This window comes from Rhineura floridana, chromosome 3 (genome assembly GCF_030035675.1).
Source record: "Rhineura floridana isolate rRhiFlo1 chromosome 3, rRhiFlo1.hap2, whole genome shotgun sequence".
Classification (NCBI taxonomy): Eukaryota; Metazoa; Chordata; class Lepidosauria; order Squamata; family Rhineuridae; genus Rhineura; species Rhineura floridana.
Genome location: NC_084482.1, coordinates 108,368,446 through 108,387,888, shown reverse-complemented (window position 1 = coordinate 108,387,888; position 19,443 = coordinate 108,368,446). Strand labels below are relative to the sequence as shown.

The window sequence follows — 19,443 nt, the reverse complement described above, 5'->3', positions numbered from 1 at the left end:
TGAGAGTTCTCATAATCTGTTGAAATTCATTAAAAATCAGCCATGTTCACAAAGTACCTGTAATCCTAATACTAACCTTGTCCCATACTCTGACCTTCATCTTCTGCAGTTTAAAAGTTAAAAAAATGCCTGGCTGATTTTTAATTAATTTAAGAAATTTTGGCTAGAAGCCAATGATAAGGGCGGGCATGCTCAGTAAGAACCAACTTCAGTGTTCTAAAAGCCTCACAGCTGCTGGGCTTGGCTAATCAGAGGGCCACACCCACACCAGACTTTGATTTCATGTGACACAGTCATGGCTTCCCTCAGAGAATCCTGGGAAGTGTAGTTTGTGAAGGGTGCTGAGAGGAAACTCCTATTCCACTGACAGAGTTCCAGTGGCCAGAGGGGTTTAACAGTCAGCTGCTCTGATTGAAGGTCTGTGAGGGGAACAGGGCGTCTCCAAGCAACTCTCAGCACCCTTCACTAACTACACTTCCTAGGATTCTTTGAGTAGGGTTGCCAGGTCAGAAGCATCCCAAAACCTGAGATTTTAGGGGCAGGCCCGAGTGATGTCATGGGGCGGGCCTGAGTGATGTCATGGGGTGGGCCCGAGTGATGTCACGGGGCGGGCCCGAGTGATGTCATTAAGCATGATACATTAAGCATCAATCACAGTTGGTTGGAGCGTACAATTAAAAAAAATATCTGACTGGAAATTAGGCTAGACATCTTAGCTAAAAGATGGAGCCTGGGTAGGGAACATTTAATCTAGCCTACTTGCTTTCGGCAAGAAGGGTTTAAGTGCCTTCAGGCCAGGCCAGTCACCAGAAGGTCACTGTAGGAAGAAAGGAGCCTAGTGTTGTGGAGATGTTAGATGGGAGCATTCGGGAGTAAAGATGGATGCCCCTGAAGGCTGCAATTCTAAATACACGTACTAAGGGACTAATCCCCCATAGAACTCAACAGGACTTAATTCTGAGTAGATATAGTTTGAATTGTGCTGTTGGTAAAGCTTGACTAGGGATCCTCTGCAAAGACATCCATATCCAGGCAGGGTTGGCAACCCCCTGCCTGGAATGCCCTGCCCTTACCTTTTAATGTGGCTGCTCCAAACTTCTTTACAGATTTGACCCTTCACTTCAGAAAGAGGTCTAAGAAATGAGTAAGAGTAAGAAGATTCTCTACCCTTTCTGTCTGCATAGATGCCCTCATCCTTCCCCTGCGCCGAGCAGAAGCTCTGGGCCAGGCGGGACATAGTGGCATCTCATAGAGGATACCCTCCCCTTTCATGGGGTGTGTGATTTGTCCTGGCCCAGAGCAGATTTTGGGGTGGGCACCCCCAATTACTTATTTTTCCTGTATGTCTTTTTCTGCTTTGATTTTGTATAGATGCCCTCCTCTGTGCCCTGCGCCCAGCAGAAGCTCTGGGCCAGGTGGGACGCAGTGGCATCTCGTAGAGGACACCCTCCCCTTTCCTGGGGTATATGATTTGTGCTGTCCCAGAGCAGATTTCTTGGTTGGGTAGCCCCAGTTACTTATTTTTTCTATGTGTTTTTGTCCATTTTGATTTTGCATTGATGCACCCATGCATGCCCGGTGCCCAGCAGAAGCTCTGGGCCGGATGGGATGCACTGGCATCTCGTAGAGGACACTCTCCCCTTTCATGGGGTATATGATTTGTCTGTCCCAGAGCAGATTTTGGGGTGGGCACCCCCAGCTACTTATTTTTTCCTGTATGTTTTGGTCTGCTTTGATTTTGCATAGATGCCCTCCTCCATGCCCTGCGCCCAGCAGAAGCTCTGGGCCAGGTGGGACGCAGTGACATCTCGTAGAGTACACCCTCCCCTTTCATGGGGTGTATGATTTGTCCTGGCCTAGAGCAGATTTTAGGGTGGGCACCCCCAGTTACTTATTTTTTCTATGTGTTTTTGTCCATTTTGATTTTGCATTGGTGCACCCATGCATGCCCGGTGCCCAGCAGAAGCTCTGGGCCGGATGGGATGCACTGGCATCTCGTAGAGGACACCCTCCTCTTTCATGGGGTATACAATTTGTCTGTCCCAGAGCAGATTTTGGGGTGGGCGCCCCCAGCTACTTATTTTTTCCAGTATGTTTTGGTCTGCTTTGATATTGCATAGATGCCCTCCTCTGTGCCCTGCACCCAGCAGAAGCTCTGGGCCAGGCGGGACACAGTGGCATCTCATCGAGGACACCCTCCCCTTTCCTGGGGTATATAATCTGTCCTGTCCCAGAGCAGATTTTGGAGTGGGCACCCCCAGTTACTTATTTTTTCCTGTATGTTTTGGTCTGCTTTGATTTTGCATAGATGCCCTCCTCCGTGCCCTGCACCCAGCAGAAGCTCTGGGCCAGGCGGGATGCAGTGGGCACCCCCAGTTACTTATTTTTTATGATTTTATGACATCATTATGTATTTATGATAATATCAGAAGCCTGATGATTTTGATTGCATAAATGTATTGTTATTCTTGACGGGGAGAGTCCCCCGATCACAGTAATATATCATACAGGGTACCCCAACATATATTTTGGGGTTCAGAGACATGTTCAGTTTGGTTTGAAGTTGCTGTAGTTGTCAACTCTTCTTCTTTTTCAGTGTTTTGAACTTTCAAGCAAATAAGGAACTGGGACCTAGGAACCAACTTCAGCGTCGTATCAGTTAAATAGAAATTAACAGTCGCAGGGGGTGGCTGACGTTTTGGTGTATATTTCGGGAACCAGACCACCTAGAAACTTTTTTTTAAAATTGGAGCTGAGAGTCCGGAGATTAAGGGGGGCTAGCCAGAGGCCCCCCAAAAAAACCGGAGACTCTGGCCGAAAACCAGAGACCTGTAACTCTATCTTTGAGAGAAGCCATGACTACCCAAAATGAAATAAAGGCCTGATGTGGATGTGGCCAGGGAAAGGTTTTGTTTAAATTTGGGTGGGAGGCTACATGTGCCTGCTGTAGAATAAAGAGGTGAGGGAAAAGCTGAAAAGCAGTGATACTGTTCACGATGTTTTCCTTTTGGAAAGGAAAGGGGCTTCCCCTCTGCCCAGTGCTCACCCACCCAATCTCTCCCCTCCCCCAGGTCAGTGTTGGACTATGACCTGGGAGACCAGGGTTCGAATCCCCACACAGCCATGAAGGTCACTGGGTGACCTTGGGCCAGTCACTGCCTCTCAGCCTCAGAGGAAGGCAATGATAAAACCACCTCTGAATACCATTTACCATGAAAATCCTATTCAAAGGGTCGCCGTAAGTTCGGTCGACTTGAAGGCAATCCATTTCCATTTTCAAACATGATTGCACAGAAATAAATCCCATTGAACTCAAAAAGTATGCAAATGATCAAACTAGGGTTGCCAGGCCCAGCCTCCAAGAGGTCTTCTATATCTTTAAAAGTTGTGCAGGGAGAAGGGAAAATTTCACCTTGTGGTTTTTCCCATTACAATGTTGCAAGAAAACCTGCACTTGGCTGAATTTTCTCTTCTCTTAAAGATACAGAGTCATTCTCAGGTCCTGAGCCTGGCAACCCTAAATCAAACCCACCCTCCCCTCTCCCTCCTATCCCTTCCCTCTTGCCCCTTCCTTCCCCCTTTCTTTGCCCCTCCCTCCCCATCCCCTTCCAATCCCATCCTTCCCCTTCCTCCTCTTGTGCAAATTGAGACACTCCTGAGGTCCACTGGAAACTATCCTGCAGAAGTCAGTGCCATTATTCCACAATTATGTTTGGAGCTTTTTTAGTGTAAATTTTGCAAGGTGTTGCTGTACTTCACATATACACAGAACTAGAAACAAAAAGAAATGATTTCCTATAGGAAACTTCACTAAAATTGCAAAGTAAATCAGACATATTTAAAGTGACCATCTGAACTATATCAACTGTCTTAATAATGTTGCTTCTTCCCTGCTAATACAAGATCAGCATACCACATGTCTTCTTTCTATTATTTGGGCTGATTGAAGGTGTTGCCACCACTCACCATATGCTCAGAGGCACATGTTACCAAATTCTTCCAAGCTACACAGCAAGTGGATTGGACTGTGAAAGACCAACCCAAATGGTGTTTGCATTTTGACCAATTTGTAAGGCAGTCCAATATCTCAGAGACGAGGTCAGGTCTCCTGCTCCCCTGGTGCATTCACTATAGCTGCCCATTTTCCCTGCTTTTTAAAATTTGATAAAAATAGCTGTTGGCTATAGGTACATTCTTAAACCACAAGGTTTTTTGCCTATTAGTGAATTTTATATTGTTTGTACTGCCCAAATGCCCAGGAAAACAAAAATGTCTTTGCTGGTACCATAATGATAACAAGCTTGATGCCAGGTGGGCTTCCCTGGGGAGAATATTTCATAAATGGGGGGCTCCTATAGAAAAGGGCCATTCTCTTGTTGCCATCCTCCAGACCTCATTTGGGGTTGCATGAAGACAAGGGCCTCTCTCAGGATCCAGTATGATGAAAGGCTGTCCTCTTTCCTCCAGGTATTCAGAAAAATTGTGGTTCTTTTGGTATCGTTAATTTGAAAATTAACTCCACGATGCAAACTCCAGCACACACTCAACTTCAAAGATGGCTTGGGAGTTTTTTTCTACTGGTCTTTCTCTAGGTTTGCTGCCTTTTGTGGATAGCATGCAGCTTGCAATAGAAAATCACATGCAAAGCCACATTTTGTCAGACCGGCTTAAATTCGGAGAGACTGAATTGGTCAGGTTTGAAATAGATGTCAGATGAACCCTCATACACACACACCGTCCCTTTTCTCCAAAGGCAGGTGATCTTGGCAAGCAGAAGAGACCATATAAATGACAACTAGGGCAGATTGCGCCTACATAGCCAGGCATCAGAACTCGGGAGTCGCAAAGACCATATCCTATGTTAGGAACCCGAGTTGTGCGACATGCAGATCCAAATAGCAAAAGAATTTTCAGGACAGATGGATGAACAGGAGAAAATTATTTCCCCTCCAAAGCCCATGGATAGTTTAAAGAACCAGGGGAGTTTCTTCATGCATAGCTTTTGTTTTTATTAAAGACAGTGCCAGCCTTTTCTGAACTAGAATAACTGTGGGGACCATAAAACTAGGACAGTTATCAAACACTTGGCAGCCTACAATAGATGATGGTCTATGCCACATACAGCTTAAGGGTTGCACTGTCAGACTTAGACTGAAGAGATTTAGACTGCATTTCTTTTTCATCAGTAACTTTAGTCCAATATAAGACTAAAAGATGTTAAGATATTTAGGGCTGTGCCAATGTAATTGATCCTATAGCAGCCAAATGGTGTGTGGATTAATCTTTTCCCATCTAATTTAGTCTATATTCTCTCTGTGTGTTTTTATTGCATAATGGCATTTTATGTATCCATTATGACACCTGGTGATAGTGGATATTACCATCACAAGTAGGGTTAACACATACTGAGTCTACTTACAGTGCTGGTACAATAGCACAATTTACATCTTTGCACTGCTACAGCCATCCTTGCATGAAATGCTTCATATTCATTTGCTAATCTGTATGTGTGTGCATGCATGCGTATATGCTTGTATGCTCCAAAGAAAATAGGTGATCTTACCTCCTAAATTATTTTTTTTTAAATGATAACAGAAGTAAATGTTTGTTAAAACAAAAAGATGTCTAGAGTGAAACTGAATTGGATTAAAAAAAAAACAAGGTGTGGAGATGTTGAGTGCTATGTTAATAGATGCCCAAAGGCTTTCCATGCCATGTAACATTAAGCATATTTTGATATAAAAGAATCCAATAATTGCAAAGGGAGAAAAGTACAAGGAATAATTAAGGATAATGCAAGGAAATATGAAATGGAGATGAAAGAATAGAACAGTGTGTGAACAGTGGCAGAAAAATAACTTAAATCCACTTTCTCAACTGTAAGATACTAATATGGGTTGTTTCATCTAAGATTTAATGAATGGTTAAGTTTATTAGATGATAAGGTGCTGCTGCTCAATAACCAAAAGGAGTTTAAAAAAAAGATTATGGCCAGCCAGGGATGCAGTGAATATCTTTGTTTTTTAATAAATTATCACCCTGGTAGCTTTTAAAGTAAAATATACAGCCCTCCATGCACATCTGGAAATCCTGTTCTGTTCACAAAACATTCATTTCCTCATAAACAACAGGGTGGCCACTTCAGACTAGTGGCTTCCATTTTCTCTGTTCACAGAATTATGGGGAAGAAATATCCCACCAATTACCAGTTTAGAGGTGTTAGTGTTGATCAACATTCTTAAAAATGCTATGTTTTGACTAAGGCTGTAATGAATGCTCACGTGCTAACATTTGGGGTGGGGGCAAAGGTGTCCTTCATAGGGGGCTGAAATGTTTTCTGAAACCTCTGCCTGTAACTTTGAGAATATGCATGCTCCCAGCCAGTATGGGATCCTGTAGTGAACATGAAGTCACAGAGCCACATTTGGCTACATGGGCTATGGGATATTGGGGATAAACCAAATGGCTTTGGCATTATATATGAAGATCTGCCTGTAGAACTGCCAAGAAGCAAGATCAGCTCCAGCTTAAAAGCATTGTAGGCAGTGACTGCTGGCCATTTGTCATTACTTTTGCATAATATTAGGTAGAGAGGCACTTGCCAGCCCTCACAGTGTGTTCACAAGTACAATGAAAAAGGTATAGTGTGACAGGGGAACTATCCTATATTAGTCTGTGGGTACACCAGTCACTTCAAAAGCAGTCAAAATGGTTTTTCTGGCTGTGTTTTGAAGTGATATTACCCTCTGCTGGCCACACCTCCCTTTCCCACTGCTGCCTTCAGACCTTTCAGGACCTCCAACAGCAGTGTTGGGCCAATCACTGTCTCTGCTTGAGCCTGCAGCAAAGAGGTTCCATTTGTCACACCTGGAAGACAAATGGATTGATCTACCTATCAGTTACAAAATCTGCCTGAAGCTGAATTATCATTATTTTTTAAAAAGCGCACTCAAGCTGATCCGACCAGCATTTTAAAGCAAAAAGGGCTGGAGTTTGACTAGCATCTTGTGCTCCCGTTTTCAGAAAAGAGAGGTGAAGACGCACTGGAACCAGTACAACAGTACATGTGTGTCTTCCCTTATTCTCCTGCAGTATTCTATCAACCATCTTGGCACGCAAAACCTAGGCAAGAAGAGCCTAGCACGTGTTGAGTTTCAGCTACTTCAGCCTATATTAAGCTGGTCATGTGTGTCCTCTGCCACACACTGGAAACATCTTTTTGATAACTTTTCGATACCTGTTTGATTAGGTTTGCAGTATTGCCCAGTTAGCCAAGTTTCACCTCGATTCTTGCCATGCTACCCAGTGCCACTTAGCCTATTAGGTGGCCCAGATTCCTGGCTCTGATTTTTTTAAAATAAGCAGTCTCTAGCTCTTGTGGATCCAGAGTTACAAGACAAAATATGAAGGCAGGTTTCTCCCCATTTTGTGAAAAATCAGCCTATTCCTGCCTTCCATTGTTCTTAGCCAATGAGGGACACCACAGCTGTCCTGGGGAAATCACGGATTTCTGTCTATCTTCTGCATATGCAGAATCTAGCAATTTAGAAAATTGCACATGCTTACTTGATCAACACATGAAGCTCCACCTCTTACCCATAGACTTTCTAGTTGAGTCAGCAAAGAGCAGCCTTCACCTCAGTTGCCTCTGTGTCTCAGGGTGTGTGTGTAAGTGGTGAATGCAATGGGGCAGTCTGTCTGCCATGACTGAGTGTGGAATAAAGGGGTATGAATCTTCCAAATGCCCCCTCCCTGAACAAATGCACAATATAAAAGCAAGCCTCTCTGTAGAAAAGGCTGCATTTGCATTTTTCACCCCTGCCCCCACCCTGTTAAATGGTGCTTACTCCCAAGTAAAGTTGCATTGGAATGCAGCCTGACTTCTTCCAGCTCTACAGTATTCCTGTTATCTGACAGAGCCTCTGTTTAGCAATTCAGAAAAGCCCAAAAAGTATTTTTTGATACATATCCTTCTTCAAAATGACTGGCAGCCATCTCCTAACCAACAATCACCCTATTTCATTTCCTCTCCAGGGATCATAGAATCATAGAATAGTAGAGTTGGAAGGGGCCTATAAGGCCATCAAGTCCAACACCCTGCTCAATGCAGGAATCCAAATCAAAGCATTCCCGACAGATGGCTGTCCAGCTGCCTCTTGAATGCCTCCAGTGTTGGAGAGCCCAATACCTCTCTAAGTAATTGATTCCATTGTCGTATGGCTCTATGAGTTACGAAGTTTTTCCTGATGTCCAGTCAAAATCTGGCTTCCTGCAACTTGAGCCCATTATTCTCTGTCCTGCACTCTGGGACAATCGAGAAGAGATCACGCCTCTCCTCTGTATGGCAACCTTTCATGTACTTCAAGAGTGCTATCCTATCTCCCCTCAGTCTTCTCTTCTCCAGGCTAAGCATGCCCATTTCTTTCAGTCTCTCCTCATAGGGCTTTGTTTCCAGTCCCCTGATCATCCTTGTTGCCCTCCTCTGAACCTGTTCCAGTTTGTCTGCATCCTTCTTGATGTGCAGAGACCAGAACTGGATGCAGTATTCAAGATGAGGCCTAACCAGTGCTGAATAGATGGGAACTAATACTTCACACGATTTGGAAACTATACTTCTGTTAATGCAGCCTAATATAGCATTTGCCTTTTTTGTAGCCACATCACACTGTTGGCTCATATTCAGCTTGTGATCAACGACAATTCCAAGATCCTTCTCACATGTCGCATTGCTGAGCCAAGTATCCCCCATCTTATAACTCTGCATTTGTTTTCTTGTTCCTAAGTGTAGAACTTTGCATTTATCCCTGTTGAATGTCATCCTGTTGTTTTCAGCCCAATGCTCCAGTCTATCAAGGTCCCTTTGAATTTTGTTTCTGTCTTCCAGGGTATTAGCTATGCCCCCCCAATTTTGTATCATCTGCAAATCTGATAAGCATGCTCTGTACCTCCTCATCCGAGCCCTGTGGTACCCCACTCATTACTTCTGCCCAGTCTGAGAAGGAACCATGTGCTTTCTTCACAGCTGCCATGTGCTGGCTTAACATTTTCAACAAGCTATCCACTATGTCCCCAAGGTCCCTTTCCTGATCATTCATCGCCACTTGAAACCCTTTTCACTCAGTATGGGCTAGGCTTTTTCTCCTGTTGTGATGTACTGAAACAGAGTTGTGAGAATGATATTTAATTCACATCACATCATACTGCAATGGGTTGCTTGCATTTCAGAAGTACCTCTTGCTTCTTGTGATTCCCCAATGTCCCTTTTAAATCTTCTTTAGCCTTAGGATACATTTCTACCATACAGATATATTTGCAAGTATCGTGAACACCAAAAATCTAAAACACCTTTTCCCATATTATCCCACCCATGAGAGCCCCTTTTCCCCAACATAAAAAATTCATCCTTATCAAACTGCCAATTTGCCCATCTTATCCTTAGGCTCTAAAATAGAGTTTAATTATCACATTAATGAAAGAAAAACTGACTTATCTCCTGATACCCTCTAGTGGCTGCAAAAAAAAAAAAATTAGAGCCATCAGTCCTCTCAGGAAGATTATCATCAAGTAAGGGTTGGTTGGTTTGGGAGATTAAAATCATCTAAAGAATTTAGACACCAAACTAACCTTCATTTTCAAGGAGAGCGGGAGCTCGGACTCCCATGCAATTGCCTAGTAACCACAGCCTAAAGAGTACATGTCACAAAAATGACATTTCCTGATGAATTTTCCCATCTGAGTGACTTGTTTCACAGCAACCAATAATACAGAAATAGGTTAGAGTTAGAGATTGGTAGTGAGATATATTATTATCTCAAATACAAGAGAAAGTAAAGGAAATAATATTTTTGGCAAATAATATTCTGTGCTGTAACTGCATCATCTTTTGCTTTACTATCTCCCAGCTTAATCAGAATTTTTGTTTCATGCAAAACAACACCATGGGCAATTGCATTTGCTGAACTGTAGGAACTATTGGGAGTCAAAGACGTAAACTAAATATATATTATATGGAGAAGCGAGCTTGTCTGATTTTATTTTCTCCAGATTCTTGTTGCATACTGCGATATCCTGGCTAATATAGTAGTGGGTGCAGATTGGAATAAATTGCCCCGTGCAAAATTGAACTGTTCATTATGCACTGATATGATTTGTAAAAAGCACTGCACTCTGTTAAATCCAACACATCTGCTGCTACCCACCCATTGACATTTAAAGCTCAGTCCCACATTCTGTCCATTTTGTGTATGTGTGTGCATTAGGATGTGCTAGAATTCCACCCACTTTGGATTTGATACTGAATTTTCCATTAACTTAATCTCTATAGTTGCAAATCAGATTTTTATGTAGCAATTTCCCACAGCTATTTTTAAAAACTGTTTATTATTGTAAAAATCTGCCTCTAAAATATCAATATTAAGAATGATAATTTTATCAATATTTCCTTTCAAAATATAAATATTTCCTATTTCTTTAAAAAACATTAATATTAATATTTTTTCCAGGGGAAAAATGGATCAGTAAAAGCAGTGTTTTGCAAAGAACATACTCGAGTTGATACTGGCCTGTTAGGTTGACAGAATGCTTTTGAACTGGCACCGGCCAAGATATCCCATCCCTAGTGTGCTTGTACGCACAGATGCTTGTATGCTACATGTATGCTACTGATGATAGAACAACACTCCATAGTTAATGCGATTATCATTTTTGAAAAAGCTTAGCAGAATCTAGTTTATGTGTCATTTCAGGTTTTTATTTTTCAGCCTTGCTTCAGTGAACAGAAAAAGACTAGTAACCTTGAGGCCTATGTAAAATGGTTCAATAGACTCTGCTATCTTGTAGCAACAGAAATTTGCATGGTAAGTAAAATATTTTCAACCACGGAATACTACATGTGTGACTGTAACTCTTTGAGACCATTTACTAATAAAAATAAAAATGGAGAATTTGTTTCTCTTGTATTAACTGCAATGTGTTCATTAAGCTTTTAAAAAATAAAATAAAATAAACTTTTTACACTTGTACACATTTCACAGAAACAGTATGATAAATAAACATATGACAACTAGCGAAACAAGCTAATGATGCAATGATAGTGCAGTAATTTTGCTCTAGAATTTTGGACAGTTTCTCACAAGTGGGCTGTAAATTACACTGATTCTTTCATGTTTTTGATGTCACAAAGAAACATCCTTTCTTCATCCAGGAGCAGACGTGCCTTTTTTAAAAAAGTTTCCACTTTATTTCATTTTTATCTGTCAAAGTCAACAAATCAACAATTAATAAACAATGTGGTGCTTTAAAAATTAAAGCACTGCCTAAAGCATGTGGAAAGTATCAAATCAGCATTTGATTTGCTGGTATGCATATCTGTCATTCAAACTGTAAAGCTGGAAAGAAACTGAGGTTGCAACACAGTTTAGGGATCCAAGATGAGTTCTCTTATGGTTTTGCCCGTAGCCTCTGAAAAGAATTAAAAAACTAGCAGTGCAATCATACACATGTCTACTCAGAAGTAAGTAACATACCACATCCTAAACATACAAGAGAGTAAGCCACATTGAATGCAATGGAATTTACTTCTGAGTAAACATGTACAGAATTGCACAGTAAGAAATGAGAATATGTTGTTTTCAAATCTTGATCTAGGAGAGCCAAGCAGAAGCTTTATTTTTAATTCTTCAGTGAAAAGGAGTTCTCTCTTCTTCCCAACTTTGCGCTCTCGCGCTCTCTCGCTCTGTGTGTGTGTGTGTGTGTGTGTGTGTGTGTGTGTGTGAGAGAGAGAGAGAGAGAGAGAGAGAGAGAGAGAGAGAGAGAGAGAGAGAGTAGATTGACGTTAGGTAGTTTTTACTGTATCTATATCCAACCAAATGTCTTTCATGATACATTCATTCTGACTTTCACTTTCCAACCTGGGAGACCAGGGTTCAAATCCCCACGCAGCCATGAAGCTCACTGGATGACCTTGGGCCAGTTGGAGGCAATGGTAAACCCCCTCTGAATACCACTTACCATGAAAACCCTATTCATAGGGTCGCCCATAAGTCGGAATCGACTTGAAGGCAGTCCATTTCCATTTGTTATCATAAATAAGAGGTAGGGTATTGAGAAACATAGGAAATGCCAAAGAAAATTATCCAGCAAATTAATTGTAATTTCAAGATAGATGTCTTTACTCTCCTCCCCTTAAAACCAAGTCCAGAAAAAGTTACACTAATTGGTGTCAGGCCCAAGAAAAGCAACAGTAATTGTTATTTTATTTATCACTAGTCAGACACAGTATCACTGGAATTAATGTTGGGTCATTGCTTGAAGACGTTTTGAAAAGTGTAATAGGCTTTGGTCACTCTCTATAGTAGGAACTTTAATTCTGCAAGCTGACAGTGGTGAGTGTCATTAATCGAACTGCCTGAATGGAATTTTGTAGCTATTTTGAAATCAATTGATTGAGCTGTAGAGTAGGCATCTCAGGCGCAGCACTCTTGACTTTTTTTACATTTTTTTTACATTTGTCTTCCATGGCTATTTTATCTGTCTGTTTATTTGCAGCCTGCAAAAAAGAAGCAGAGAGCACAAGTCATTGAGTTTTTCATTGATGTTGCTCGTGAGTGCTTTAACATAGGAAATTTTAACTCGCTGATGGCAATCATATGTGAGTGTTTTTTGTCATTTTTGAATGAAATTATATATACGTAAAGTGGTTTCTGTTTTCTAATGCCCTCCACAATTCTTATTCTTTCCCTCCAGCTGGTATGAACATGAGTCCAGTGTCCAGATTAAAGAAGACCTGGTCAAAAGTGAAAACAGCCAAATTTTTTATTCTTGAGGTAAATTGTTGAGAATTACATATTTGCTACTCATATTTTTTTTGTGCATTTATTTAAACTTAATTTTCATGGGCAAATGATAAGATGGGCTTTACACATCATATCAAATTCTGGATGGGAAAAAAGGTAAAAGTCTCAAAAGGCAGGAATAAACCCCAGTCCACAAAGAAGTGCAAACATATTCCAGTCTAGACAAAGGTATGTTTAAGGTCTTATTTGTTTAGCTCAAGCCATGAGAAGAGCTATGCTGTGTTCTGACACTATCTTAACTAAAATAGTAATTCTCACACCGGGATTGGTGACCACTGAAACCAGAGAATATATTTATTATTTGATTTGTATCCCACTCTTCCTCCCAGCAGGAGCCCAGGGCAGCAAACAAAAGCGCCAAAAACACATCAAAACATCATAAAAACAGACCTTAAAATACATTAAAACAAAACAACTTTAAAAACATTTCTTTAAAAACATCTTTTTAAAAGGCTTAAAAACATATTTATTTATTTTTTAAAACATATTAAAAGCAATTCCAACACAGATGCAGACTGGGATAGGTCTCAACTTACAAGGCTTGTTGAAAGAGGAAAGTCTTCAAAAGGCGCCAAAAAGATAATAGAGATGGCACCTGCCTAATATTTAAGGGGAGGGAATTCCACAGGGTAGGCGCTGCCACACTAAAGGTCCATTTCCTGGGTTGTGCAGAACGGACCTCCTGATAAGATGGTATCTGCAGAAGGCCCTCACCTACAGAGTGCAGTGATCAACTGGGTATATAAGGGATAAGACGGTCTTTCAGGTATCCTGGTCCCAAACTGTATAGGGCTTTGTACACCAAAACTAGAACTTTGAACTTGGCCTGGTAGCAAATGGGCAGCCAGTGCAATTATTTCAGCAATGGGGTGACATGTTGACTTGAGAACAGCTGAGGAGTGCTCCTATTGGAGTGCTTCTCGGCTATTTCTAGGGCTAATCACCTCTGCTGGGGGAAGTGGACTTGCGGGCCACATGGAAGCCAACTAAGTGCCACATACATCCCATGGATTGTGGGGTTCCCATATGTTGTATAAAGTTTGAGTTTAAGACTGGCACTACTTCCTAGTACACTATGATCAGGGGACACTAATCTCTGATTATTAGTTGAAAGGTTTCCTCCATGATTGCTGCTGTATTTTTTATTTAGGTGGTAAGTTGACCATGTAGAGTGGTGGATCCATAGGTAAATCATGTCACTAGTACAGTGAAGAAAATGAAAGCAGCTGAGCAATACCCCCAAAGTGCAACAGCTAGTCAATGAAAAGAAAAGTCAGATAAAATAAGGAATGCAGTTGCCACAATTGATCTGTGCAATTGTCACTGCCTAACATCAACAAAATAGATGGTGATCATCCACAAAAGGTTATCACATGGAAACACTCTTAGAAGTACTCTTAGAGGTCGGAAGGGTTTTATCATCACATAACTGTTATGGACTGATTACTCTCAAGAAAGGAAAGGAAAAGAGGGAAAGAAAGGAGATAAAATGATATGAATAGACCTGACAAGGAGGTGCTGAATAGTTTCCTCGCCAGCATCTGTATTATTTACCATGTTGCTGAAACTAGCACGAGGGTCATCATATGAATGCATAGTTTGAGGGTTTTTACGTTTTCTCCATTGTCCATTGGCTATTCAGAGTCTTTACATGTCCTACACAGTGTTCACCTGAGCTGACACGTTCTCCAACAGCAGTTGTCAGAACAAGCAGACTAAAGTTGAAGTTCCCTCCCAAGACTTCCTGGGGCTTGGGAGATATCAGGAAAATAATGTGGGTTCAACAGCAGATTATCTTGATAATTCTTACAATATTTATTCTGTATACATAAAACATCTTTACTAGTAATGCATATTGTGGCCTTAGCCATTGAGTCAAAATCAATTCAAAGTATATTACTATGTGTATATGTATGACTTCCATATGGGTACATCTTCAATATAGGCCTGAACCAAATAGGTAGAATTAGTTATGATCAGAAGTCAGATGTCAAGCTTGTAGCTCAAATTTACATATCAGGTTTATACATCAGTATAGTAGTATACAGTTAACATACAGTATCTCAAAGTATAACGTTTTATTAGTTCAGAATCATACATTATACAATCTACTTTGCAATATTTGTGAAGTTATATTGTAAGGAATTAACATCATACATTTCCCTGTTAGTACATTTCAATACATTTCTATCTCTTACCCAGAAAGACATGGAATAATCTCACTCTTCTGGGAGGCAGAACTCAGGCTATCGGCAGCAGGATAGCAGCAGTATGTAGACAAAGGAGGGGAAAGCAGAAAAACTTTTTCCACTTTGAACTTTATAAGGCTTGACTGTATGAGAAGGTCTGCGTACCTGGACATATCATATTCTATACATTAGGGTTAATACAGTACATACATTTTAAGGACTCTTAGAAGAGAGATTTACATTAAATATATGAAGATATGGGGACAGCCCATAACAAGGGGGACAGCCCTTTTAATCAAGTTATAAACATTGCAATGCAAAGGTAATCCAGATTTTTTTTCCTGATAGATGGTCTTTTTTCCCCCTCTGCCTTTAGCATCAAATGGACCCTACAGGTAATTTTTATAACTACAGAACTGCATTGCGGGGAGCTGCCCATCGGTCTCTAACAGCACACAGCAACAGGGAAAAGGTATTGTTGTTGTTGTTGCCGTTGCCTTTTCTCCAAGGAGTTCTCCACCCATGCTATCCTTACAACAATCCTGCAAAATAGATTAGACTTAAGAGATAAGTGACTGGACAAGGTCACCCAATGAGCTCCATGACCAAGCAAGGACTCAACCTAGGTTTCCCCTGGACTACTCCAGTGTTCTGATCACAACACCACACTGGGTGTTTAGGCAGTGGAAGTATCAATGCTGTGTACTCATGGAACTTTCTTTTTGTTGCAGATATTGAGTGGTTTTACAGTTTTCAGTATCCTTGCATGAGAGGCAAATTATTGTAATATTCTGAGGGTGGCATCCAACTATGTCACTCAGCTGATGGTAAACCTTCCATCAGCAGGACAGAGAGGGAAGACATTCCCCCCTGCACCCCTCAACCCTCTGGAGTAGATATAGATGGTTTGCAGGGAATGCAGAGTGAGATACAATCGCCTGCTGATGGAAGCCTTACTGTCAGCTGAGTGACACAGTTGGAATCAACCATGAAGTTTTGTTTTAGCAGGATTTTATTAGCTGTGCTATAGAATCTAGCTGCACAAAGGCCTAGGTCATAATTGCTTTCTCTTCCTGATCTGTTCAGTCTAATTCTTAAGGACTGGATTAAGACTTAATCATGCTTAGAATAAACCCATTGAAATAAATGGGACTTAAGTCAGTCAAGTCTCATTGATTTCAGGAATCTGATCAAGCCCTGTCTGTACAACAGTAGAAAGTGTTCCTTCTTAAATTGAGGTATGTTCTATAGGTTCAGGAGAGCCAAGCTACTATAACTGCCAGATTCAACAAATCATGTAGCAAGAATTTTCTGCTGAAATGATGCTTTTGCGATGATGCAGACTCAGCATTTGGCGCAATGCTTGCTTCAACTGCAAGGGGGGAAATCACACACCACTGGGGACCTTTTGCCCTGGTCTGAACAAATAAGTCCATGGGGAGATAAGTAGTATAATAAGGAAGAGTATACATAATGAGGAAATAAATGACAGCCAGATTCATACTTGAATGAGAAGTTGATATTTTTAAGATGCTTATGCAGTCTGTCTCTTAGGTATAGTCATGGAAGCCTGTTACTTATCTCATTTCCTGTGGAAGTCATTAGTTAGTTACATGGAATAGGGAAATATCTCTTTAAAACCAAGGGCAACAGAAGGTTAATAGTCAGATAGAAATTCAAGAGAGAAAGATGCCCCCTCGTTTAACCAAATGATGATGTGATAGTTGCCAAGAAGGTGTTTATTCATCAAAGCTCAGTATTTAATCATTGTTAGGTGTTTTCAAATTTCATAGCCACTATAGCTGGCAATTCTCTTCTCCAAGCCTTAATGGCACTACTTCATTAAAAAAGCCTTATCGTTTTAAGATTTTTACTGACACTGGATAAAATTCATTGATATGTAATGTAATCATTGCTCATTTAAATATTAGCCACTTTTGGTCTTACAACAAAGCTCTCTCTTGTTCTTTTGAAGTATATTTATAATATAGTGCTTTCAGCTTTGTTTATATTTTAAAGCTTGAATAAAAAAGGAGGTGGTTAAATATTTTCATTTATTTAATTGCGCAGTGGTTGAATTTTTTTTCCAAATGTTAACAATCTCATTTTTAAGTTGTGAGCTGCTGTAGAAAGCGTCCATGCAGCTGACATGCACTGACACACACACAGAGGACCTGCTATCTGAATGGAGGTGACTGTATATAACATCATGGAGTGGATTTTTTTCAGGCTAGTGAAGGGGATGAATATCTTAAGACCTTAATTGACTATCTGATTTGACTTGCAAATTCTCAGCATATTCAAGCAGCCACAGTGACTGCCGTTCTACACATTCAGTGTGTCATGCATTCCAATGGATTGTTATCAGGAAGTAACTGTGTGGAGAATTTAATTTAGGGCAATATAGAAGAACAGAAGCTGAACATGGAAACCAAAATGATATTCTCTCAATGTGTATCAACATTCTCTATTGAAAGCTTTGCCTCTTTTTGGTTTTTGTTATTTAATAATGTTATTTTCTATTTATTTACATAATTTATATTCTGTACCTTCAATATATGTTAACATTTCCAGGGTACTCAAAAAAGTAATAATAATAATGATGATGATGATAGAAAGAGGGGGACCCTCTTCCTGTGCGAGACAGGGGAAGTGAGTGGGCTGTGCCGCAGGTGATAGATGAGGTGGGTTTTGTTGCTAAGGCCACTTGGTTGTTTTGGTCAGTTGGATATCCTCTTTTCTTTACCTGGGTATTTGGTTAAAATGGACATTCTAATAATTGTCCTCACTGCTGTTCAATTTTGTTTTATAATGTTGTTTATTGGACTTTTTATGGATTCTGTAATTTTTGTTATCTGTTTTTTTTTATATTTTTATTATTATTTTATTTTGTTGTTCCCCACTCTGGGATTGAAATATTCAGTGAAGAATGGGGTCTAAATACTTAGAATACAATAAACAGAGTAAGGGACCAGTCCTAACCTCCACACACACCCCTCAACCCAGCAGGGCATTATGTAGTGCTGGGGCCACCACCACTTCCACAGCCTTGCCATACATGGTAGATGGGGCAAAAGGTGGCGGCCAGGAAGATCACTGCACCAGACAGAAGCTGATTGAGTGATTGGACTGAGTGCCTCCCATGATGGCAGCAGGGCTGGCTTGGGATCTAACAGATCTCAGGCTGGCTCAGCACCACCCCCAGAAAACCCTATGATGCTGGCTTCATTCTATCGTTGGAAGCTGGTGGGAGGCCAATGAATATCCTCCATGAGTTTGTCTGAACTCTTTTCAAACTGTCCTAGTTAGTGGCTTGGTCACTACATCTCAACACTATGCATGATCGTATACACCTCTATCATATCTCTCTTTACCTTTTTCTAGACTAAAAAGCCCCAAATGTTGTAACTTTTCTCATAAGGGAGTTCTTCAGCCACTTGATCAATGTGTTTGGCTTTTTCTGGACCTTTTCCAGCTCTATTGTATCCTTTTAAGGTGCAGCAACCAGAACTGTACAAAGTACTCCAAGTGCAGTGACACTATAGATTTGTATAACAGCATGATGATATGGACAGTTTAATTTTCAATCCCTTTTCTAATGATCCCTAATATGGAATCTACCTTTTTCACATCTGACGCACACTGGGTAAACATTTTCAATAATCTGTCCACTATGACCCCCAAGGTTTCTTTCCTAGTCAGTCACCATCAGTTCAGACTCCATTAGCACCTGTGATGTGGAGTGGAAATTTTTCCACAGTTTATTTTTCTGCAGAAACCTTTCTATGTAACGTCCAAATAAGATATTTGGCAAACTTGGTTTACTAAATACAAGGCAAATAAACATTCTAAGTTAGATCACTCTCTAGGGCATAAAAAAATTCTGATGCAAATTATCTAACCAAATTACCCTAATTTGTGGAAGCACATATCCTGTTACAGTTCTGTTACTTGTGGAACTATATTTGGACTCATTTTTCAATATGAAGATTAGGCTTATGACAGGGTAGGATGACAGAAGAGGAGTAGTTATTTCATCTTTTTATCACACGCTTACTTTTGTGTCCTGAACATTTTAGCTTCAGAGAGGGCAATCTCCCTCCTAGGATTTTCTATTGCCACCACACCAAAGAAGACTTGTGACACAGTTATGGAGTAATGTTATATTTATTTAAGTATAACAAATATTAAACCTTAGCCAATTTCAGCTAATTAACCAGACTGAATCTACTTTGGGCAGGTGAGGATAAACCTAACTGGGAGGGAGTATTCCCTCCAGTCCTCTGGGCATGTCAGGCACCGCGGACTGTGACTCCCCAGCCAAGGATGTGGGAGAACTTGTTCCTCCTTGCTAGTAGAGCCAGGTATGTGGTTCCAACCTCCGCAGCCTGGCCCTGCGG

General features: G+C 40.8%; 1 protein-coding gene across 1 annotated transcript in view; it reads left to right on the top strand.

The window, feature by feature from the left end:
- Positions 1-19,443, top strand: part of RASGEF1C (RasGEF domain family member 1C) — a 146,210-nt gene that overhangs the window by 118,156 nt on the left and 8,611 nt on the right. Inside the window, exons 7-10 of the mRNA XM_061617282.1 lie at positions 10,761-10,856; positions 12,547-12,649; positions 12,745-12,824; positions 15,420-15,515. Of these exons, the coding sequence (XP_061473266.1) occupies positions 10,761-10,856; positions 12,547-12,649; positions 12,745-12,824; positions 15,420-15,515 (375 nt within the window). The remainder of the gene's footprint in view (positions 1-10,760; positions 10,857-12,546; positions 12,650-12,744; positions 12,825-15,419; positions 15,516-19,443) is intronic.